Source organism: Perissodus microlepis, chromosome 17 (assembly GCF_051167445.1).
Source record: "Perissodus microlepis isolate ML-2025 ecotype Zambia chromosome 17, ASM5116744v1, whole genome shotgun sequence".
Taxonomy (NCBI): Eukaryota; Metazoa; Chordata; class Actinopteri; order Cichliformes; family Cichlidae; genus Perissodus; species Perissodus microlepis.
Window position 1 is genome coordinate 19,346,444 of NC_140477.1, and position 23,820 is coordinate 19,370,263.

General features: G+C 40.8%; 2 protein-coding genes and 1 pseudogene across 14 annotated transcripts in view; all 3 read right to left on the minus strand.

Moving 5' to 3' along the window:
* Positions 1–2,054: 2,054 nt before the first annotated feature.
* Positions 2,055–4,332, minus strand: LOC146369502 (zinc-binding protein A33-like; annotated as a pseudogene).
* A 1,190-nt stretch (positions 4,333–5,522) lies between these two features.
* On the minus strand, positions 5,523–13,856 carry kcnj8 (potassium inwardly rectifying channel subfamily J member 8). Its single transcript, XM_084910509.1, has 6 exons — positions 13,008–13,856; positions 11,614–11,762; positions 10,649–10,809; positions 8,516–8,655; positions 7,859–8,075; positions 5,523–7,703 (listed from the first exon to the last, which is right to left on the minus strand). The coding sequence occupies exons 1-6, from the start codon at positions 13,352–13,354 to the stop codon at positions 7,452–7,454; spliced, it is 1,266 nt and encodes a 421-aa protein (XP_084766635.1). The 5' UTR covers positions 13,355–13,856; the 3' UTR covers positions 5,523–7,451.
* An 815-nt stretch (positions 13,857–14,671) lies between these two features.
* The window catches only part of abcc9 (ATP-binding cassette, sub-family C (CFTR/MRP), member 9), a 77,668-nt gene continuing 68,519 nt past the window's right edge, over positions 14,672–23,820 (minus strand). For 10 of the 13 annotated variants that reach the window (XR_014797268.1, XR_014797266.1, XR_014797263.1 and 7 more), the window contains 5 exons: positions 21,950–22,053; positions 21,726–21,859; positions 21,241–21,303; positions 20,458–20,748; positions 19,885–19,989 (listed from right to left, as the gene is read on the minus strand). Coding sequence is in view for 3 of the 13 variants with exons in the window: in XM_084909083.1 (XP_084765209.1) it covers positions 19,852–19,989; positions 21,241–21,303; positions 21,726–21,859; positions 21,950–22,053 (439 nt within the window). In the remaining 10 variants the exon portion in view is untranslated. Of the gene's footprint in view, positions 19,990–20,457; positions 20,749–21,240; positions 21,304–21,725; positions 21,860–21,949; positions 22,054–23,820 lie in introns of all 13 variants that reach the window. The other 3 variants (XM_084909083.1, XM_084909085.1, XM_084909084.1) reach the window with 1 other exon arrangement.

A 23,820-nucleotide genomic window follows, 5' to 3' on the forward strand; every position in this document is an offset into this window, starting at 1 on the left:
GTCAATTTAACTCTGGAATTTCAACTCTTGTGAAAGAGTAAATTTAACATGGTGAAAGAATGTCCGGAGTGTAGCCCTGTCCGAAATTATTCAGGTTTAGAGTATAAAGGAAAACGGGGGGGGGGGAAGCTCATGGTTATAAAAGTGGTTAAAATATATAAAGTTGATAAAAGGTTTAAAAATCATATGCTTGGTTACCAAGGTACTTCATTTACAGTTGTAAGAGTTCAATAAATAAAAGGATTTCATGATTTAGAGTTAATTTATATGCTGTGTCCAAATTCAGGGAAGGATGCTCCGAAGAATCCTACCTACGTGGCGTAGGTAGGATTCTTCAACGGCCGGGTAGGATGGACTTGAGAAGCTGGCCTTGGTTCAAGTCTGCCCTTAATTCCACACATTTCTGGTCGTTCACACCACAGCATGAAAACTGAAAAATGGACCAATAAATGTTGCTCCGTGTGTTGTGTACCGTTTTAATTTCCGAGGAGCTACAAAACCGGTATAAACGTCGCCGGCATGTTTGGTACCTTAGGCTCATCAGAGCCAGTCATATCCAGGTAAAATAATCTACCCTAAACTACACGCATTTAGGAATTACATAGCTAGTTTAACAGATAAGTCCTTATTATTTTTTTTTTACTTACACCTGGTTTAATTCTGGTATAGAACCAGTCGAATATTTGTATATCCAACTGCAGCTGTCAGACTATAGCAGGGGTCACCAGCCTTTTTAAAACTGAGAGCTAGATAAAATTGTGAACAGCTTGGTTCATCTCCAAAAGTTGATTCTGTTCATCTGGACGTAGCGTTTTGTGGGAGAAACGTTTCGTCACTCATCCAAGTGACTTCTTCAGTCTCAGCTGACTGCAGGTTTCCCCAATCTTATAAACAGTACATTTGCATAATGACTGAAACCAGCCCACTGAGGGAACAATGGGCTGGGAGGTCAGTTCCTTAATCATAATTATGCAAATTCTCATGACCATTGATCAACAACCACTGACCAAAACCCAGAGGGTTTACTTTCCTGGATAATTGAGAATGCATCAAGAAGCTTGGTTCATCTTTAGTTATATGATAATAACAATTCTATCTTGATATGCTATGTCTTATCACAGGTTAATTTTTCAAAAATATTAATGATTTAAGAAAGGAAAGGGCTACATGTCAACATCCAACTCTTTATTTCTATTAATCTCTTACTTCGTTCCTACCTGATTGACATGTTTAGGAATTATGAGTGATTGGCACACTGTAGTGGTAAAAGTTGCTACCAATCAAATTAGGACATCGTAAAGTTAAAACAAAACACAACTGGCTGTTTTATATTATATCTAATATATATTAAGTAATTATTCTTATAATTACAAAATGTTTTATGTAAAATTTTTGTTGTGTAATTTAAATCTGACATCACGAAAGTATTTTTGAATTTGAATAATATATTTTGTAACTGCAGTACACATAATACTAATTTTAAACAATTTTTTCCAGGTTCCTTGCCACCGGGGACTCCATAGCACCATCAGAGTTGGTGTGTCCACGGTGTGCCAGATCGTCCCCCAGGTAGAAACGACCATCTGGGACTGTCTAGTGGACGACTTCATGGCTGTACCTTCAACTGAAGACTGGCAGTCCATCGCAGAGGGATTCCAGGAGCGCTGGAACTTCCCTCTCTGCTGTGGAGCTCTGGATGGGAAGCACGTCCAGATGAAGGCACCCCCCAACTCAGGATCCATGTTCCACAAATATAAGGGAACTTTTTCAATTGTTCTCCTTGCGGTTGTGGATGCAGGGTATTGCTTCCGCGTCATTGATGTTGGGGGGTACGGAAGGTATTCTGGCCAACTCCACCTTTGGTCAGGCTCTTCGGGCTGGGACTCTCCATCTGTCTCCTGACCAGCCTCTACCTGGTGGAGAAGACCGTGGAGCCCATCCCCATGTCTTTGTGGCTGATGAAGAGTTCCCGGAGATCATGAGGCCTTTCCCTGGACACCTCCTCCCATTAGAGAAGAGGATCTTCAACTATCGCCTCTCCAAGGCCCGGCTGGTAGTGAAGTGTGCCTTCGGTAACCCCTCCTCACAGTGGAGGTTGTATCGGCGCCACATGGAGCTCCGTCCTGAAGTTGCGGAGAAGTGTGTGAAGGCGACGTGTGTAGATGGTTTTTGTATTTTATAGTTTATTTATTACATTTTATGTGGAGTGAATAAATAAAAGTATATTTACGGTGGCCCTTATAGAGACAAAACACGTACAAACTCCAATCTTCTGTGTTACCTGGATTTACATCAGTGTAAGGGACTCAACAAAAAACAAAAAGTGTGCTGGTGTGTTTTTAATAACATTATAGAAACTACAAAATGACAAATAAATACTTTAAAGTTACACTTGTTTCACCAACTAGGTCACCAGGAAGCCATTTAAGACACGTGTCAGGGTTAATATTAGGTTACCATGCACCCCTTTATCTAATTATCGGTTTATTAAATATTGACTGCATTTTTGTGCATGGCAAAATGAAACGCAGATAACAGAAGAGGTGAAAAGTAAAAGCTTGCAGTTTTAACAGAATAGTATCTTTAACAGGTTCTAGCTTTGGCAGCCAAAATCAATGTTTTAGCCTTGTTCATCAGCACAGATGGCATTTTACAACGAACCGTCCACTGTTACAGAGATCTTCAGTGCCACTATCTTTATTGGGACGTCACACCAGGTGCTAATGTATGGAAACAGCCTGTCAGTGAAGGTGTGTCTGTGTGTGTCTGTGTCAGAGTCATAAAATGACAGCTCTCCTCTGTCAAAGTCCAGCTGAAGTCTGATTCTCTTCGGGTTCCTCGTCACTTGCACGTCTGACCCCGGGTCTAATGGCGACAGTATTTTGTATTCACCACCACAGAACATCAGCCTCCACAGTGCAGGCCAAATGACTCCTTTCCTCTGAAATGAGTCTGTTAACACTCCCAGCACGAAGGCCGTATTGTCCCCAACCTCCACCTCCCAGCTGTGAGAGCCCGAGTCAAAGCCCTCGGAGCAGACAACAGAGAAGAAGTGATCAATCCTCTCTGGATTGTCAGGAAGCTCCTGGGTTTGCTCTCCCTGCCTCACACTGGTCAGATCTTCAGACAGGATTACGCCTGGATTAGCAGTGTTTGGATCCAGGATCACAGGACAGTAGGAAACCATCTCCTTCATCTTGACCCACACATTGAAGCTTAGGTTGCCCACATGCTGGGCCACATCTATCTGTGCTCCCGAGGCGAGCTCTGGATCATCAGGAAGAGGTTGCTGCTGAACTCGTTCCACTGCAGCTCTGTAGTTCTGCAGAAATGAGACATTACCAGCTCTCAGCTCATTCTCTGTGTCTTTAATGGTGCGGTAAAGTGCTGTTATCTCTCTGCTCAGAGCTCCAATCTTCTCCTTCATCACTTGACTCTTCTGCTCCTCTTCCTCCCTCAGTGCAACCAACCTGGCTGCCTCCTCCTCTTCTAGAAACTGGTGAAGCTTCTGGAAGTGCTCCTTAATGCTCCTCGCTGTGCTTTCAGCCTGAGCTCTAATATGCTCTGCTGTTTGATCACAGTTCCCTTTAACCTCACGGATGACCCTCATTTTCTTTTTCAGGGGTTTTAATGAATCCTCAAGTTTTTTCTTGTAGTCCTGAGCTGCTTCATCAACAGAGTGGAAACGGTGGTTTCTGTGAGCTTCTTGATCTGTGCAGTATCTGCACAGTAGCAGCTGCTCATCCACACAGAAGACGCTGAGTTTCTCAGAGTGCAGACTGCAGACGGGCTCAGAGGCTCACTCCTGTAAGAAAGCCTCACAACGCTTCTTCAGCTCAAAATAAACAGGTGGACACTCCTGTGAAGACTTCCTCTTGCAGACCGGACACCCCAAATCGTTTTTGTTTGCCCAGTATTTCTGTAAACAGTCATTACAGAAGCTGTGCTTAGATGACAGGATGACTGGATCTTTAAATATATCTTTGCAGACGGGACACGACAGATCTTCCTGTAATTTAGACGCCATGTTGCAGTTATTTCCTCTCTATACTGTCAAGTTACTTTCACTTTCCTTACGATCCTCCTAGGTCTTATTTTTGTGTACTGTTAGCAGCAGGTACAGTACATTGCCAATGACAGTATTCAAAGTATTCCCTGTGGTACTATTGCAGTCTTTCTTCACTGGGAAGTCTTGAATTTAGCGATAAAGTGTCGTCTTTCATCCGTGCGTCCTCAGCAGAGAGAAAAACATGTTGCTTCCTCATTTCAAAAGAGGGCAGGGCTTCCTGACCCTTCCTGTTACTGGCCAGATAAGAAATGGTTGAGTGGCAGTCAAAGAAGGAAGCTGAGGAGCTGAAGTCTGTATTTAGTATTTAAGGTTTATGTGACACATAAATTGAGATTTTTGACATACATGTAAAAATACTATCAGATGATTTGTTTTTCTTCCAAAATATTTGTAAATTAAGATCTTTGGCTCAGTGGTTTGAGTTTGGGGATCTTTAGGTTTTCTCTACTCTTGTATTTATTTATTTTTATTATGGTTCTATATTTCGTATATCTCCTTGTTTTCATGCTTTCTTCAGGTTGGTTCTGTGTTTTGGGGATTTATGTTCCCATAGCTCCACAGCCTTGTGTTTATGTTTAACTTTTCTTCTGTTTATGATTTTATTGAATCTGGGACTTTGGTTTCTTCACTGCTTTATGTTAATTATAAGTTTGTTGTCCATCTACTGCCTCTGTCTGGTCTCAGTATTAGTTATTTATTTTGATAGTCTCCTGTCTCGTGTGCTCTGGGTTTTCTTCTGCTTCTCTATCTCAGTCAGTTACGACACGTGCTGCATGCTCGGTCTCTTGCATTTAGATCAGGCAATGAGATAGAGTACAAAGCTGCGAAGTATGGACTGAGGAAAGCCATTACAGCGGCTAAGAGGCAGTACAGAGAGAAGCTGGATGGCTTCTACTCATCGTTGCGTCCTCAGTCCCATCCTCTACACCCTGTACACCAATAGGGATAAAACCATACTGAAGTTCGCAGATGACAGTGATTGGTCGCATCACTGGAGGGGACGAAGCGGCTTATAGGAGAGAGGTGGCCGGTCTGGTGTCATGGTGTGAGGACAACAACCTCACCCTCAACACCGATAAGACAAAAGAGATGATAGTAGACACGAGGAAGGAGAGGAGGCCTCACCAGCTGCTGTTTATCCGGGAAAGTGAAGTAGAGAGGGTGAGCAGCTTTAGATACTAAGGTGTCTACATCACTGAGGACCTAACCTGGACATTGAACACCACACAGCTGGTCAAGAAGGCTCAGCAGCGGCTGTATTTCCTGAGGAAGCTGAGGAAATTTGGTATGTTGGCCAAGATCCTAGAAGAAAAGCAGATCTTAATCAGTGTATAAACTGCATTAGTGAGTTTGTTATATATTTGTGAAAGAGTGTCTAACAGTATAATTATGTAATCTTTTTTAATGGGTTTCTGCATTTGCTGCTCAGTGACAGACAGACAGTGAAACCACATTCATGTTTTGCATTTGCATCGTTTGCATACATAAGTATTTATTCTCAAACAACACAAAGACAACCATACGTGAAAAATACACAAATCAGTACCATACGGTGAATGACTGCCATGACTTCTCATTAGTAGTGATTGTGAACTTAATTAGAAAATATTACTTAAGCAGTACGTCTGCCCTTACAACAGCCAGGTGTTTTTGCGTACTGCTGTTGTGATAATACAGCATGCACGGTTTGGACAGATTATGGAAATGAACTGGAAACCGGAACCAAGCGGAACAAGTAGAGATACAGTGAAGGCAAACATGTCAGTAATGCTGATACGACAGCTGGTTGATTTCACATGAAACTATTTGTGGTCTCAAAACTGGCAACAGAGGATTGAGCTGATGGTGACAGATAAAGAAGGACTCTGAATGAATCACAACACCTTTGCAGTAAACAGTAAAAGTGAACACATCCCAGTCTTTTCCCCCTCTGCACAGTGCACACCATGGCTACAGTAAATCTACTTCAAAGCTGGAATAATCTTTTATTTTCATGAGACGTTAACATGTTGATTTTTAAAATAAACCATTAAGGTACAAAAGGTTCAATGCAACCTCTCGTTTGCCCAGAGTGAAATCTTCAGATTGCTTTCTCTGTCTGCGGATCATTATAATAAGTGTAACACATCAGCTGGGTCATGGAGCGTCTCGTCTTCTGAGTGGAGAGAACTGGAGACTGAAGTTGAGACCAGGCACGTCACACAGACAAACACAAAGGGTATTGTGTGTGTTTAAGAATATACTATTGCTGCTATTCTGAGTATCTGATGTGCAGCACCATTGAGATAAAGGCATAGAATTGCTAGTGTAGGTTAACAAAGAAAACGGGGGGGGGGGGGGGGGGGGGGGCACGACAAGAAAGACGGATTTAGACAATCTGCATTCTTTCTAATGGCCAGCAGGGGGCAAATCCTTTGGTTTCAGAGAAAAGTCCAGCTGAGCTGAAGTCTATAGAAGCGATCCTGACTTCATTAGTGAGCTTAGTGAACACTTTCCTGTTAATTAATAACTTTCAGAGCTTATACAATACAACATGACAGTCATTATATAAGTTAAGGACCGATTATGGTCACCACATTGGTCATGTCTCATCCACAGCTCTGTTTTACAGTGCACAGGTACTCAGTGTATTTTTCTAAATGATAGGGGAAGACGAAACCTCTGCATCAGTGGTGCTGGTGTATCTTAAAACCAGAACAAGCAGGAAGATTATCTTCCTATGTGTAATCTGTGACTCTCTGAGCTTGTGTACTGATGCATCACTGAAGTGATGGTCAAATCAATACAGTCGTCTGCAAACAGCCTGATCCATGTTTTATCATCCTTATGGACTCTAATGAGGACCATAATTTACAGAAGGAACATAAAACTTATACAAGTGATTGAGTCCAAAAACCCAAAAGAAAAGTGTTTACTGACGTCAGTTTTAAGGCTTTAGCCAAGATCTGGAGCCAGAGGAGTAGCCCCCTGATGGCCATGAGAAAGAATGCAGGCTAAAGCCACTTTTGCGCGTTTTATACCGTAGTGTTTCAGAATGAAAAGCGCTGTATGTCATTTAGAAATCAGTTTAAGCTCACACAACCAATTCTGCAGTTTCCATCCGTCTCTTATTTGTTTTAGTATCTGCTTTCTGGGTTTCTGTCAGCGCAGAGGAATGTTACTTTAACTGCTTAGAGATCACAAATGTAATCTGAACAGGACCCATTTTAAACCATGAACGTAAACACAGGGAACATTAACAGTGAACGTGTCGAGACACAAGTCTAGATATGCCAGTGAAAAGAAGAAGAATGAGTCCAATCAGAGAGACAGATGCACCAACACCCAGGATCTTCCTCCCCACCAGGAAGAGCAGTGGAGCCAGCAGACGGTAGGCCTCATGTCAGGTGACGGCGTTCAGGTTCTGGCCTCCATCGGTCGGGGTGAAGAACTGGACTTTAGGCACGGTGAGGCCTGAGTTGTTCCTGCGGAGACTCCCGCTACTTCCTGCACCTTTGCGCATGGAGTTGTTGCGTCTCATGGAGTTGCGCTTCCTCAGTGAGTTCTGGTGCGAAAGCTCACTCTTCTGGAGGGTTTGGATTAAGATGGACGGCTTCTCGTCCAGTTCTCTGGCACTGCAGCATGGCGTCGCAACCTGCAGGAGGAACAAGAGAACATTTTGCGAACATCTCTTAAACCAAGTTCACCAGTGGGAAGAGACACTGACCCAAATCAATGTTTTGCTGTGATTGATGATGATGATGATAATGAACAAAAGTCCACCAGGATCTTTTTTGTTTTACCGTTTACCTTGACTGTGTTGCCAAATTTGGAGTAGTCGACAGAATACACGCCCTCCTCCTCTGTTACTATGGGAACGAAGCGGTGGCCCCACTGGATCTCCTCGGAGACGTAGGAAGTCCGTGCCTGCGTGGTTATGCCCGTCGTCTCCACAACTCCCTCCAGGATGACAATCACCTCCAGGTCGCTGCACTGCAGCTCCATGGCTGACAGGTCGTACAGCGGGCTGAGGGCAGAGTGGGGGGAGTCCAGGTTTAAATATCAGAGTATGTCAGAGTATGTACAGGTGATACATGGTTTCTGTTTTAGTTGTTTATTTAAACTTTAAGTCTGTGTTTGTCCAGCAGGTGGTGGTAGGGCATAAACGAGTCTCATCTTCTTATCTCACACTCTTACACTGTTACTTTTATGAGTTTTCTTTTTCCAGTGATTAACTTTTAAAAAGAACTAAAGGTAAAACAATTACTTTGGATTATTTTTAAAGCAAAAGCAGCCAAATGCCAATATTCTCTCCTCTCTGCCATTTTCTGTTAATCATAAATCAGCCGAGGGGCTTTCTGGTTGATAACACATCACATATTATCTGTTTGTGTGGACTGTGGAGAGCACAAAGTGGGGTTCAGTCAGGTGTAATAAAGCCACAGCCTCCGTGATGTGTTTCTGGACCTGTTTTTGTCGATGACGTGGCAGATGATGAGCGGGGCGAGGAGGAACAGGCTGTTGCTGCCCACAGCGCTCTCTGTCTGCACGTCGATCTGATGGATGGGGATCACCTCCCCCTCTGGTGTGGTTGTCTTCCTCACAACCTGCAAGCAGACGAAGTGTAGTCCTAATTAACTAACAGCTCGATTAAACCTGTGAAAAAAATTGCTTTTGAGTGAATTCTGAAGTAATTAAAAACCAACCACATTATTAGACTTCATATGTAACTGATATCACCCAGGGCCTGATCCTGTTCAAGCCAAGTCTTTCAAATAAATCTTGGTACAACCTCAATTCATAACTCTACTCAACTGTACTCACCAATCTGCAAAATGTTGCATCTACAAATTGTGGAACAATTTCAGAAGAAAAAGGTGAATAATTAGAATATTTATTTTTCTATATACAGTAAATAAAATCAAAATATTCAGAGAATTTGGAGAAATCTCTGTGCGTGAGGAATGAGGCTGAGAATCAGTGCTGGATGCCCGGCACATTGCATTAATGCATGGGCTCTGGTCTGCTGAGCAACTAAAATCCTCCATCAGACTAGAATCAGACATCATTAATGTCCCGAAGGTCAAGCAGTTGCTCCCCAGATGATCCCAGATGTTTACAGACTGTAGTTAAAAGAAGACAGTCTTTTCCAACTTTTTTTTAGACATCCTATCAAATTAAAAATGAGCTCATATTTCTCTTATATTTTAAAAAGCCACATTTGGTAAGTTTAAACACTTTCCGTGTCCACTGTGAATCAAATATGGATTTATGAGATTTGTGCACTTCACATAGCATCCCAATATATTAGAAAGTGGGTCTATAGATACTTGGGTGAGATAGCGACATCGAGGTAAATAGAGTCAAGCTGAAGATTTCTCCTCTTGCCCCTGTGTCGTTATATTTTTACTGCAGCCCCTTATTTAAGCTTTCCTTCTTACTAAGCTACTTGTTGCTTTATTTTGGTAGATACTTAGAGAGGTGGGGTATATCATCTGAAGTGAAGAAAAGTACCCGGCTGATCATTTCTGCATTTTTGTAGTGAGTAATTACTAAAGTTGTGTTACATGAATAAATGTGGGTAACTTTCTTAGACTGGAGGTGCTCACGGAGATAAAACTGCCACAAACAGCTCGACCAACAGATGAAAACTTAATCTGGTTAAAACGTCTTTCACATGTTGGTTCTTTATTCATTGAAAGAATAAAAAAAAAGTCGCACTTCAGTTTGTAATAGATGCAACAACTCTGATCATCACATAAGAAAAAAACACTCATGTAATAAAAGTTTTTCTTGTGTTTTCAATAATTCATTTTGATGTTCTGATGGTTTATTTGTTGAACTTTTGTCTTGTTGTTACCTGGAAAGAACTTACGGACCAAAAGTAGATCAGGAAAGGAGGAATAACATTTAATAATAGACATTTCTAAACCCATGTTTGAGTTGCTCCGTATCTTTTAAAAATGTGAATATTTCACTGAAACTTTAAACAGAATTATTAGAACTGATCCCAAAGATCATTTTAAAAAAGCATTATCTTTTGACTAAAGACCCAAACTAAAGACCCACCTTTCTGACCCCGCTTTCATTTTTTTGCCTGTAGGTTTACCGGATTGAGTCACATCAAAGTTTTAATCTGTGACTCTGAAATTTCTATTTCAGTTAACTGAACAAAAACACAAAGTATTTATTGTAAAAAGATCTCTTGCAATACGTTCTAGGCCCACTAGGGGGCCGTGGCCCACACTGTGATTGGTAAGGGAAAGATTTGGGAGAGGTCTCATTTATATGTCTTAAAATCTTTGGATTGTGGTGCAGTGCTGTTTTCTCTTTTGTTTTTATTGTTTAGTTATGATTTGTATTTATTTTACTTTGTGTGTTTCTTCTGATTTTTCATCTTTATTTCTATGTACATATAAAATGAGTATGTGCAAAGCTATATAGGCGTATTTACAAAGTTTACACTTTCTATTAAAAAAAGTGGCAGCTGACATTTTAGAGCAGCAATTAGATGGAAAATGTCTCAGATTCATGTAGAAAAACACAAAAACATATGTTGAGCGAGTTTGATTTTACTGGTGGTTAAAACGAGAGGCTCGCCTGTAACCTGACGGTCGCTCCAATGATCATGCTCTTCCTCAGATCCCCGATACGAATCATGAAGCACAGCCGGTTGTTCCGGACTGCGATCACGGCGTGGCGGCTGAAGATGAGCGTCTCTGCCCGACGGTTCGACTGAGCCGTCTTCATGAAGATACAACCTGAGGAGGTAAAACTCGGCAAGGTTAACCTGAGCAGGTGCGTCTATGCACGCATCAGTACTTATAGGTCAGAATGGAACAAAGCACCGCAGTTCTTTTAACATGCCAAGAGTCAAAATGGCTTCACTGCCAGTGTTTGAGCGGAAATGAAGATGTCATCTGAACCCTTTTTCTTCAAGTTAAAAATGAGTCCTGTAACCTATCTGACCCGAGAGTCAGTATCATACATAATTAAAAAGAGGGCAAAGGGTCAAGCAGGAATTGTGCACTGTAGAGCCAGGCTGCTTTAAACACGCAGGTCAGAAATGTTTTATATTTCTTTTCGTCTCTTTCAGGAGAAATTTCACTTCAAAATAACTCAAAGGCGCTAAATTTAAAGACATCCAAAGTGCTTTGCTTCTCAAACAAAAGAAAACACTTTATTAGATATAGTTTTCTGGTATACTTTGAGCCCCAGACCACCACAGCCTACCTGAGCACTGTTGCTGACCATGATCATCTTTTTATAGCCACACCACATCCATGCTTACAGCAGGATAATGTTTCATGCCACAAAGCTCAAATCTTAAACTGGTTTCTTTGACATGACACTGTGTGATGCTGTCATGTAAACATGAAGCAAAAGTCTTGGAAAAATGTTTCCAGCAGCTTGTGACTCTGTGCATGAAGAATTAAAGCAGCCCTGAAGTATAAACAGCATCCAAGGTGACAAAAACTGAGCGAGGTCGATATTTCTGTCTTATTTTAACCATCGATTTTCTGCTGATCCTTTTAGGTTTGAGGTAAACATTTTGTGCACCTTACCCAACATCACAGCATTGATGATGAGTCCCACAATGTTCTGCAGGATGAGGACGGTGATGGCAGTGGGACACTGCTCCGTTATCACACGTTCTCCAAAGCCGATGGTCACCTGAACCTCGATGGAGAACAGGAAGGCTGATGTGAACGACCTGCAGAGGGGGAGACAAGTTAAATCAGATATCCTGGGGGATAGACTATTGTGAAATATTCCTCTGGTGCTGCTGGAAATATCGCTTCATGGTTGAAATGAGCTTCACTGTGAAAGAAACAATGTAAAACCAGAAAAAAGGTAAAATAATTATTTTAGTTCAGCTCAGTTCACTCTTTTTCATTGAGGAGCACTGCGACAGCGCCCCCTGCCTTCCGCATCCTGAATCGCAACCAATTTCATGCACAATGGGCTTAACCTCTAACATCCAGGTCTTCATGGCTGATCGGGGTTAGGGATGGGGTCACAACCACCAAGCGGTCAAGATGCATGTGAGATACTTGATGTGTAAGGTCATGTTTCAAATTCAAGTTTTTATTCAGTTTGATTAAACATAGGTCATTTATTCACATACATGTTGGATGTTGAGAAGTTAACAGGAAGTAGAGTTGCGGTCTTCAGATCAGGTCTGGTCAAACCCTGTTACTCACGACATTTGCTCCCCAACTACTTTTCCACAAGACTAATTCGTAAAGCAAGAAATGATGACAAACAGAAAAAAACAGAGCTGACCTCCAAAAATACTTTTGATGTAATATTCATGAAGGTCTTTTAATCACTGGTGCGTCAATATTAAAAAGAACGTGAACAAGTCGATGTCCTGCAGTTGAAATTCAGATAAGATAAAAGTGCAGACGCTTCATCAGCAAATTCAGAAGAGAAAAAATTTTATGTGAAAAGGTTATGATGATTATGATTATGAGATTTAGGGAGTGTGAAAATAAAGCAGTATTTCAATGGAAGATGGAACCGCCACCTCAAGTGGTTCCCGACAATGGATTCTGATCATTTCCAAGAAAGAAGCAAAAGCAAATTTCCTATTTGCCTTTCTGTCTTCTCCTTCACTGTGGTAAGGATTCATGGGGGTGAGGGTGGATGCGCTAACATGGAAGTGCCAAAAAACTTTTCACCACGTGCGATCTTTCTGCTTCTGCTCTTTTATTTGCCTGAAATAAACGCAGCAGAAGTTCTCTCATTCCCTCTTTTTTCTCTTCCACAGTTTAAAAATGGAGAATGTTGGCGAAGAGAAGAGGAGGCGGGTGGGAGCTGGGAGGTTTGGATCAAGTGCAGACGGATACAGAAAGAATTTCGACAGAGCAAAACTTGACGGATTTACACCAAACACACTTTAACAACCTCGTTTTCTTGGAACAGGTTACATGAAAGCACTCAGGCTTTTCCTTACTTCAGATTTTTTACGCAGTCGGTCATGTTTTCACGCGTAGGGTCCAGGTCTCCGTGCGCAAATGCCACCAGCCACCAGCTCATGGCGAACAGCAGCCAGCTGCTGACGAATGTCGTGGTGAAGATGACCAGCGTGAAGCGCCATTTAAGGTCCACCAGCGTGGTGAAGACGTCCTGCAGGAATCTCCCCTGCTCGCGGATGTTCTTGTGCGCCAAGTTGCACGAGCCGTTTTTGGCGATGAAGCGCGCTTTGTTCACGCGGTCCCTGAACACCGGCTTGCGGGGCATCCGGGAGACGAGCCCCGGGAGACCGAACTCCTCCGGGATGATGCTTTTCCTCGCCAACATCTTCTCGTCCGCTTGCCGCTCCCGATGGCAAAGAAAACAGTCCTCAGTGCGTCTTTACGCACGGACGCAGCATGCCCACCAGCAGGGAAACGCTCAAAGACGAACGAGCAGTTATAACTCCGTCGCCTTTCGGAGATGTTTCGGACTGAAGGCAGCGCGCCGCCTCTGCTCTGAGCCTCTGAGGGCTGGGACGGTCTCCACTCTGCTGTTGACGCACTTCCAGAGTCAAGACCCGCTCGGATCAGAGCGCTGCTGCCTTCAGGTCCCCCTAAAAGGCAGTGGGAAAGGGCAAAACCACCGAAACGGCCCGCTTTGGAAGGCCCTAGAATCTTTTTGTCTTATAGGGTTTTTTGTTTTGTTTTGGTTTTTTTTTACTTTTTTGGCAGTTTTTTAAGCACTAAAACAGATGTCTCTTAAGTTCGGTCATTGTTTAACCCACTTTATCAAGAATGTGCATAAAGGGCTAATTTAATGCATATAAATATCAAAGAAACATGGAAAACAGTGAAGAGGAAAGTCGTCACATTTGGACCATTATTTGGCATTTTACAGAGGGGAGGAGCTACTCTTGTCTGTAATTGTAGCTCTTACTCAGGTTGGAGGCGGTAATCCTAACCCTACCTTCATTTAATGGAAGCCGAACAATCGGACCTGCAGGGAACTTTAGTTAGAGCTGGGCACAAAGTCAGCACTTTCCCTGCTAATCTACATCCATGAAACCAATCAAACTAGACTCAGTTGTCTTTAACTGTCTATAAAAATCTTTATATTTACCCGTCTTTTCTATCCAGTTTAAATTTGTCAAGCCACAGAGGTGTTCTCCAGGCAAGCTAAATGGTCCTATGGGACAACCCCATACAGCTATAGGATGGTTGAGAGGTGGGTGTCGGGTAAAGTAAGGGCAAGATTTCGATTGTGCCGCTATAATTCATGCAGGGATGACTCTTTGAGTTCAGGTAAAACAAAAACAAACATCAGCTGTTGATAAAAACCAGTGTCCAGTTTGACTGGTTTTGTGTTTCAATCTGTAAACACGTCTTTTAAAATGAACATAAAAGCTCAACAAGGAAAAGTTTATTAAGAACAACAAAAAAGAAAAAAAACACCTAACGGCTCTCATTTTCATATATTTTCTGAAATGTGTGCAATTTCCTAGTACATGTATTTGGATTTATTTTAGAAACAGTCATCAGGGGGCGCCATTTAGCAATTTATCACATCTAGTATTGAGGGTACCGTGACTCCTGGCCTGTGTCCTGAGGTAGGAAAGGTCAAGAGTTTACAGCCGTGAAAGCAGCCCAACAAAAACAAACAGCCTCACGTCACTCAAAAGCATTTTATTGTTATTACAAGTGTAAAAAGAAAGAAATCAGGCACACATAATAATAGCAGTTTAATATATATATGTTTAAACCCTTGGCTATACAGGCTACTACATACAGAATGTACATACAGAAAAAAATGACCATCTCCAAACTGATCTGTGAGAACGATGTCAGCATTTAAGATGCTCTCTGTTAACAGTCAACTTCATGAAAGCAAGTAAAGCTTTCTGCATAACTCTGACAATGAGTTACATGCAGTTCCCTTACATTTCCACCCGTTCGCTGTTTTTATGTACTTGTTTGTTCCCAGAAACTAAAACACATGTGAAACCTGTTCGAAAAGAGACATTCTTTGAGTGAAAAAACCTGTGCAGTGTAACGTGGAAAAATGGCACCACTGCTTTTTTGCTCTTGGTGTAAAATGTCAGCTTCGAAGACAAAAAGTGGTTTGGGGTGTGAGAGGATGAGTTTACAAGGCAGCCGTGTGCAGGTTCAGAACAGGAGCAGCATGGAAGCACAGCAAGGAAAGGAAGGATTTATGAGTGTGACGGTGGCCAAGAGCATAAAAAGTGCTGCTGAACGAGGATCAAAGAAGAGGAAGAGCACTCGATCGCTAACAGAGGAGACGGACGAGGACTTGGAAGAACTGCAGGGACAGAATATAAAGCTATAAAACAACAAAGACATTCAGTGTTACAGTTAAAGCTGTCAGGGGAAAGAAAAGTGCAGGTGAAGCTCGTGATCACCAAGTGTGACGGTAAACCTCACGTGTCATCTCGTTGTGTTATATTAAAACAAGTTGTAAAATGAGAGAAACCACAAAGTTCAAAAGCTTAAGTGACAAATTCTTGAGATGAAACATGTAAGATATTTAAACAAGAAAAGGCTGAAAAATCATGTTTGGCATTCAACACTGTACAGTACAAAGTTTCAAATTTTAGTCCAAAAGCAAAGTAAGTCTAATCAATATACAATAATATAAAGGGACAATAGCACCGCTCCCAGAGAGGTTAGAAACGATATTCCAAAGAAATGCACTGAATGCTGAGCTGTAACTACATATTGTCATTTGTTGTGCACTGAAAATATCACCCAAAAGCTGAGACCTTGGCTCATGAGTATGATTTATTATCACTTAATTTGAAACCGTAAGTGTTGGTCAGTCATTTTTATGTTTGAGAGCACAGGAGTGGCAGCGCAAATGGATTCACTGTGATGGCAATGAGCTGGTTTCCTTTGGGTAACATTTATATTTCAGACATTTTATATATTCAAAAAGCCTGCCTATTAATTAAATAGCCATTCATTGATATGCATGTTGCGTGTGTTTTTAACTACAGAAAGGGACGACTTCTGCTGTTTATATATAAAAACTTGCATTGTAGTGACAGTGACAAGGAATCTTGACTACCTCTATTATTTGAAACCAACAGAAGCAAGACTCATCACTAAATTGCTTATTAAATCTCAAAATGATTAAAAACACAACAGCTCCCAAGCACATTATGAAGCGGTTCCATTTCCTGTCCCACTGCACAGTGTGCTGTCAGGCACGTTTCTGTGGCATTTTTCTATTATTGTACATTATCTTGTGATGATGAGAAGTTTTCTTTTATCTGGGAGATAACAGTCATAATTATGAGATACTGTCTCCCAAATATTTTTCTTTCAATGCAAAAGAAAGGACTCTGGCATCTCTGCTGTGTGTTTGATTCTTTGTCCACAAACCCCTCCGAGAGCGTCAGAAGTCGGGCAGACAAACTTGGCTCACAGGTACATCTCCGGCCCCCAAAGGTTCTTGTCTATGCCAGATATTGTGATGCTATTACATTGCCTAGCAACCACCTAGCAATGGACTAAAATAACATTTACACATGTACAACAGCTCACAACATCATCCTATAGTTTAAATTTCAGGAGACCTGATCCACACAAGTTGAATTATACATGCCGAGCGAGAAACCATCAACAAGCTTTTTTAGGATTTCAGTTAGCCAACATTACAACTTTTTTGTACAGATGAAAGAAATGATATATCAAATGTTCATTTTTCATTTTTAAAGGTGGCTTATGGTTATGAAGATGCATGTAAAATGCCTTCATATCTCTGCATGCAGAGACAAAGTGTCTGCCTCTAACAGGATTTCCAGCAGAAAATGAACTCTCCTAGTTTAATGGACACTTTAAACAAAGCTACATGAAAACATTAAATCTAAATCTACTACACAATGCATTGCACAGAAAATGAAAAGTGTTAGCTAGGACTTCCAAGGAGAATCCAATCAGTCTGATAAAAACAGTGAGTGTGTTAAAGTTTCATTATTTAAAAATAAAAATATATAAAAACATGTCTTGATATCAGCCCATCAAAGAGATGGAGCAGTTCTCATATGCAAAAGCTCTTTTTTACTGTATGGACTCCTCTTTATGTTCACCTTGTGAATGCTAAATTTCACTCTCTAAAATTCACTCTCTCCTATGGGCTCTAATTTGGTTTCATCCGATTTATTACCAATCTTGCATTATTAATGTGCAAAATAGAGATTGATGTAGCTCTAAATTTCAGCCCCTAGAACTGATTATTAAGTTACTGCAACTTACTGCTCTTCCTCAGTAAAAAAAAAAGAAAAGACATCACTGCCCTCTCAAACATCCATGAAGCATCTCTGGAGTTAACGGGAGGCATGCTGGGTATCTATTGTCCCCGAGGATAAAAAGTTCAGCAAAGCATGACCGCAGACAGACAGCAGGTTCACTGGCTGCAGGCTGAGCCGTGACACCTTACAGTGTTTGTACTAATGGAGGCATAGATGTACAACTGATAGAACAGGGAGGAAGGAGAAGTAGGCCAGAAATAGAGTATCCAGCCTTCACTTGGGAAACTCCTGTTGGTATTTTGTGACGTCTCATTTTTGGCATCTCGTGAAAAATGTCAACACATGTTCAGTCAAAGAACAGCCACAACAATCAGCGGTGTTATTTATCATTATAAATGCATTCTTAAACTGGTTAATAAAACCATATGATTCCATCAGCTTTGTCATTTCTATCAGTGTTACCTCTATGGCAGAACTTAAGGTCAGAAAGTAGAGTAGAATACAAAAGGGTCAATTTAAAATCCTTCCACTGCGTTATTCAGAAAAATAATGGCCAAAGAGCCAACAGTCATTTTTAAAAAGGATTTTAAATACATTTAAAAATTCTTCCATCATTATTATTGCATAATACAGGTGCTAGTCAGTATAAACAGAGGTGGTGCATGATCTAAAAAGTAACAAATATTTTACACAAGATAATTAAAGACTGTAAAAATTCTATTAATATGAAACAACACTTCTGTTCACTCTCCAACTATTAAATCTTTACATTTTACACTTTTCACAGCCTCAACGCCTGAAATAAAATCTCAAATCTCCTATTTAATAAACTGAATGTATTTCCTACTGTCTACAAATCCCATGAAAAGACCAACAAACATAAGCCTCTGTCTTAATACTCTAACCTAAAAACCTTTCAAATCCATTTAAAACGGTGTAAAAAATGTGTTAAAAAGAGGTAACAGTGCATTTGTTAAGGCAGGTAATCCATATTCGGTGCTCTCAGAGAGATTTTATATAAATATGGTAGTTATAACAATAATGATGTCATGGCTTTAGCATTATCTTGACATTTTATGGAGCCAAAAGCTATCAGCTAGTGCTTATTAGCTTGGTTAGAAAAGTGCATCCACAAGTTTAATCAAACATAGAAAAATCTGCTCATCAGATCCAAAAGGTGCCAAAGCCATAAACATGGGTGAGATGTCTAGTTCTAGTTCTAGTATTGCCTAACTTTAAACATATATGCAATTTAAATGGGTCGTATAGTCCTAGACACCTATCATATGGCCAACTTTAGCTCAGGAGGAGGAGCAGGTTGTCCACCAATCAAAAGGTTGGTAGTTTGATTCTTGGCTCATTTAGTCTGCATGTCAAAAGTGAGCGAGATGCTGAACTCCAAGTTGCCCCTGATTCATTTGTTTTGTCAATAGAATTGAAGATTTGCATTGGAAATGTTGACTTGTCTTGGCAAGTTGTGCCTTACTGCCAAAACCAACACGTTTCAAAAGGAACAACTTTTACTTTGAAGGTGAACAGTCGTCATTTACCGTCTTCATCACATTCCTCACAGTTTCACTGCTGCACAACCTGCAACTGCAGCAATCTGATACAGACCAAAGCAACCACAGAGGTTTTCAGTACAGCTCCGTACACCTCTTTCTGGCCGATTTCACCTAGCAACTGCAGGCAACCGATCTGAGATACACGTTTTTCATCAACATGTTCATTTCTTTTGTAAATTTAGACATTTTGACACAGGATCTGTGGAGATTTTTCGAAGCCAGCATCAAGTGGCCACAACTGCAGTTTTTAAGACTTACTTTTTTGTATTTGTGGTTGCATTATTTAGTGTACATATTACATATTTTATAGTAGGTTTGGTCATTCGTGGGATTTACTGGCAATAAGAAATGAAATAACTTTGCTTTTTATCAGTTCTTTATTAACTATTAACTGTTCTCACTATTCTTAGTCTTAGAGCACAGGAAAGATATGCCTGGCTGCCCATTTTGATACTGTGAGCTTCGCAAGCATTATATTTATTGCTTATTTTCTTGTTTAGAAGGAAGATCTTGAGAAAATTTTGAAAGTCAGAAAAATAACTTTAGATTTTCTATGAGACAAGTGAGAAAATATATTCATTTGTAGTTTGCATTAGCCATCCATCACATATAAGATATATCTTTATTATTTCACTTTCCAGTCCAAATACTAGTAATGTTGTGGTTTGTGTAATTGGGTTTTGTTAAATTCAAACAAAATAAAAACGGGATGAACCAATCGATGGACTCATTGTTTAGCAAGCCTACCCAAAGCACCTTCTTTTACTACCTGACTTCTTTAGTACGACTTCTTAAACCCACTGACTGACAGCTGACCCTGTCTCCATTTGGTGAGTGCACAGGGAAGCTTCTCCTCGCAGAAACAGTATGTTACTGGCTTCCCTGCAGTGGGGTAGTCTCTCAGAGGGCTGTTCACCTCAACAAGAAAGTAATTCAGGTTAAAAAAAAATACAAAAACCAAAAGAACCAAGAAACTGAGCAGGTTGTCAGCCGTTGGGTCCCGCGTGTCCCTACATGTCAGCTTTGACAAACGAAGCAAACATCCCGTCCTCCTGCTCCAAAAGCGTCTCAGGTTTGTCATACTCCATGATGTTGCCTCGCTTCATCACAATGACCAGATCAGCTGTTAGGATGGTGTGGACACGGTGCTGGAGACACACAGGGACGACACAAAACACAAACATAATAAGTGAAATGTTTTGTTTTAATAAAATTATAATATGTTTTAAACTAGTTTTGTTGGATCAAATGAAGGATTTGGTAAGAATCTTATAGACTGGTCAGCTGCTATAAAATAAAATATGCGGACTCTTCACAGTTTTGGAGATGATGTTATTCTTTTTGGAAGAGATGTCCAAACACCCATTCTTTTCAGGTTTTCATTTTATTGATACAGTCCAATTTTCCAGGAACCTGCTGAATGAGATGAATGTATGAATGCATCTGAACCAGTCAGCTACTAAAAATACAAATTCAGGTTTAATTCTAACTGAATCCCTTCTCAATTTTTAGTTTGGAGGACAAACAATGTCACAACACTGAAGACTGTCGTCAAATTTGCACTGCATCCACAAGGAATATCTTTAAAAGAGCATGCAGTATTTTCTTGTACCAACCAGGCTGTCAGTGGCAGTAAAGCTTCAGCAGACCCAGAGTCAGACTTCAGCTGTGGCTCAGCCAGGAAAAGAAACAGAAACAGGTAGGAAAATGGAAGAAAACAGGAGAGACCGAGAGTCGGCTGAGCCAAAGTGGTCTGTGTTGATCCGGGTCTACTTGTGAGTCCTCACTAGCACACTGAAGAGGCTCTCCTCCTGTGCTAGCAGGTTGGGACCAGAGTCACTTTCCACCAAGATCCCTGAGGAGAAGACCAACACCTGCTCGGCATCCAAGATAGAGGACACACGATGCTGGTGGCAGGACAAAGGGAGATGAAGGAGGACAACAGAAAATGTAGTAGATGTAGTAAAAAAGAAAAAGTGAGAAAACAAAAAAGAAAAGGAAGGAGGTGGGGGGGATTTGGGAAAAAGTAGAAGGAGACAGCAGATTGAAAAAGAAAGGAAAGAAAAACAGAGCAGGACAAGACAGCAACACAAAGAGACAAAAGTCAGAAAAAAGGGAAGCATATAAATAAAAGAACCGGACAAGAGGACTGAATTTAAGTCACTAAATCCATAAGGAACTATGTGTTACAAACTGTTGATGTGTGGGAAAGGCCATTAATAAAAGGCACAGATAACGGAAACATCTGTGGGGTAAATAATTTAATGATAGATGAACATAGAGCTCAGTGCAAAGAGAGCCACATATCTGCATCTATCTGTACAAACCTCAGCTGAGCTCAGCAGTTTTTTTTTTGCCTCATTAGTAACAACAACAGGATAAAAGACTGAAGGACTTACTGCGATTGTTACGACTGTTCTATCTGCAAACGCCGTCATCACGACTTTCTGTAAGATGTTCTCCTGCAAGACAGAAAGACGAAACAGAGAATAGAAACCATATCGTCAGGTGAGGAAGTGGTGAGCTGCTGTAAACGTGATCCAAAGTAGAGCGAGGCTAAAATGGGGCTGTCGCGATGCAAACTGCTTTGCAACCCACCTCCAGTCCAGTTATATGTATTTCAAGCTGTTTATGATGTCATGTCTCTCTTTACTGATGCCTTAGAAATAACCTGTTTTAACTAAAATTCATTCATTCATTCATTTTCTTTGCTTGCTTTGTTCATTTTTTGCTTCTTTCTCTAGTATTTTTGGGACAACTGGGGCTACATAAGTAAAATGAAACTGGCTGACGATAACATTTAATTACTATCCCACAAATATATCTCCATTAAGGAAAGAGCTTCTGTACATGATTGCACAAGATGCCATGAATAAGCACACACCGTAGCCATGTCTATAGATGCTGTGGCTTCATCCATGATGAAGATGCTGCTCTTTCTGACGAAAGCTCTAGCCAAACAGAAGAGCTGCCGTTGCCCAACGCTAAAGTTCTCTCCTCCTTCTGTCACGACAGCGTCTAAACACAAACACATCGATCAAGTACTCGACTTCAAAACCGACTTTTGGTGCAATAAGCTGTATTCTTTCTCGAGTTAAGTTTGCGCACCTAGTCCTCCAGGCAAAGCTTTCACCATGTTCTTGAGCTGAGCGATCTCTAGGGCCTCCCAGAGTCGATCGTCAGTGCACATCTTCTCCGGATCAAGATTAAACCTGCAACAAGTAAACATCATTAACACAAAAAAAGCATATTTCTACCTCTCATGGACTGACCATAGATTTAATACACCACCTGCAGAGGCTGATAAAGACAGTGATGGACCCAAGACCAACAAAGACATCACAAATCACGAATGTGAACTGTTTCAGCAACTTTTACTGTCTTTTTAGTCTTGGGCAGCCAGGAAGGAGAGTGAGTCCTTTAAATGAATAAAAATGCCAAAAACACATCGAATGACTGATCAGCACAACACTTGCACGTTATGCACTTTTGCTGCCATTTCTATAGAGAGTCTAATGTCATGAAAAGAAGAAAAAGAAGAAGAAACATTCGGGAACACGAATGGCTTGCTTGCTGGGCTAAGCTTTGCTTAATCCCTGTTGTGTTTAAATGAATTATATTTAATCTTATTTCATAGTGAGGACAACTGGCAGAAACTGATCTAAAGAATTCAGCCTCGGTCCAGTCAGTCTTTTGCCCAAATTACATCCAACATCATCCTAATGACTGAAACTGAAAAACAAGAAGGACATTCAGCGCTCTTTGGATTTTTCTGCCTTCTGTTCTGTTCTCTGTCAGGATGATCCCACACTGCTTGGGGATCTGGGAAGGCCGATCCATGACTGATAGTGTTCCACTGTGTGTTTGTCTATCCAGTATTATTTTACTGCATGAAGAGTGTGTTTGGGATCGCTGTCACACTGAAAAAATAAAGCTTTTGCCAATCAGATGCTCCCAACACCACTGACCTGTAGTCGTGTTTCTTACAGATAATCCTTTCAGAAACTGCTCATCTGCTGCTTGACCTTCTAGTTCTTCTTCTGTCCCCAAATGTTTGAAAGACACATAGCACACCATGCCAAGATGAGAAAAATATCTATAAAAATATTTTATAGATTCAACTAAAGAAATGGCGCAAGCGATGTGTTTTAGTGACAGGCTGTTAGTAACAAAGTGCCTAAACATAAATTTAAATTGGTTCTTTGCTAAGTTGTCTGGTATGTGTAGACACAACACTGGTTCATCCCTTTTATGTTTCAATGACTAATAGTTCAGTCAAAAAACCCCAAAATGTTTCTCTGAAAATGATCAGGTACAAGGACTGGACTGAAAATGAGTAAAAAAGCAGCCAATGGCTAAAGAGAAGCTTTGTAAGACCTTCAGAAACACAATTTTTGATGTACATTCAGCTTCACCTTCCGCATTTTAACATCTTGCATGAATATACGGATGCACAAGCTGCCATAATGTTCCATATAACTCTCAAATGATCTTTTAGTCTTGTAGTAGACGGATCACATGTGTGTGCATTTTAAAATGTGATGAACAAAATGTGCATTTGGTGGACGCTACAGCAGATGGATCATTTCTTGGCTGCACTCTGAGCACAAAAAATTCCAATTATCTAAACAGGACGAAGCAAAAATATTACTGACCTTTTCTAGATAGATGGAAATTGGAAATTTAACTTAAGACCCACTTAGTTAAATATGCCAAACAAGCAAAAGACGTCCTTGGATGACATCAGTGTTGTCAAAAGACCACAAAAGAAGTCATCCTTTTATGTCTAAATCTGGCTGAAAAGTGAAAAGTAAAAAAGGATTTTTTTCAGGCTGCACATTACTTGGACTAAATCTAATGTCAGCCATTCAGCAATAGCACAATGAGCAGTTTTCTGTTGATTATAACTGGTACAGCAATCAAGCTGAAAACTGGGTTTGGCTCTAAAGTGAAGGTTAGTACTCGTCTACTCTTCATAG

Coding starts and splice junctions, on each gene's coding strand:
- kcnj8 (XM_084910509.1), bottom strand. CDS start 13,354: ATGTTGGCGAGGAAAAGCATCATCCCGGAGGAGTTCGGTCTCCCGGGG. Junction 10,810..11,613: donor CATCAATGCTGTGATGTTGG/GTAAGGTGCACA, acceptor TTACCTCCTCAG/GTTGTATCTTCATGAAGACG. Junction 7,704..7,858: donor AATTTGGCAACACAGTCAAG/GTAAACGGTAAA, acceptor TTCCTCCTGCAG/GTTGCGACGCCATGCTGCAG.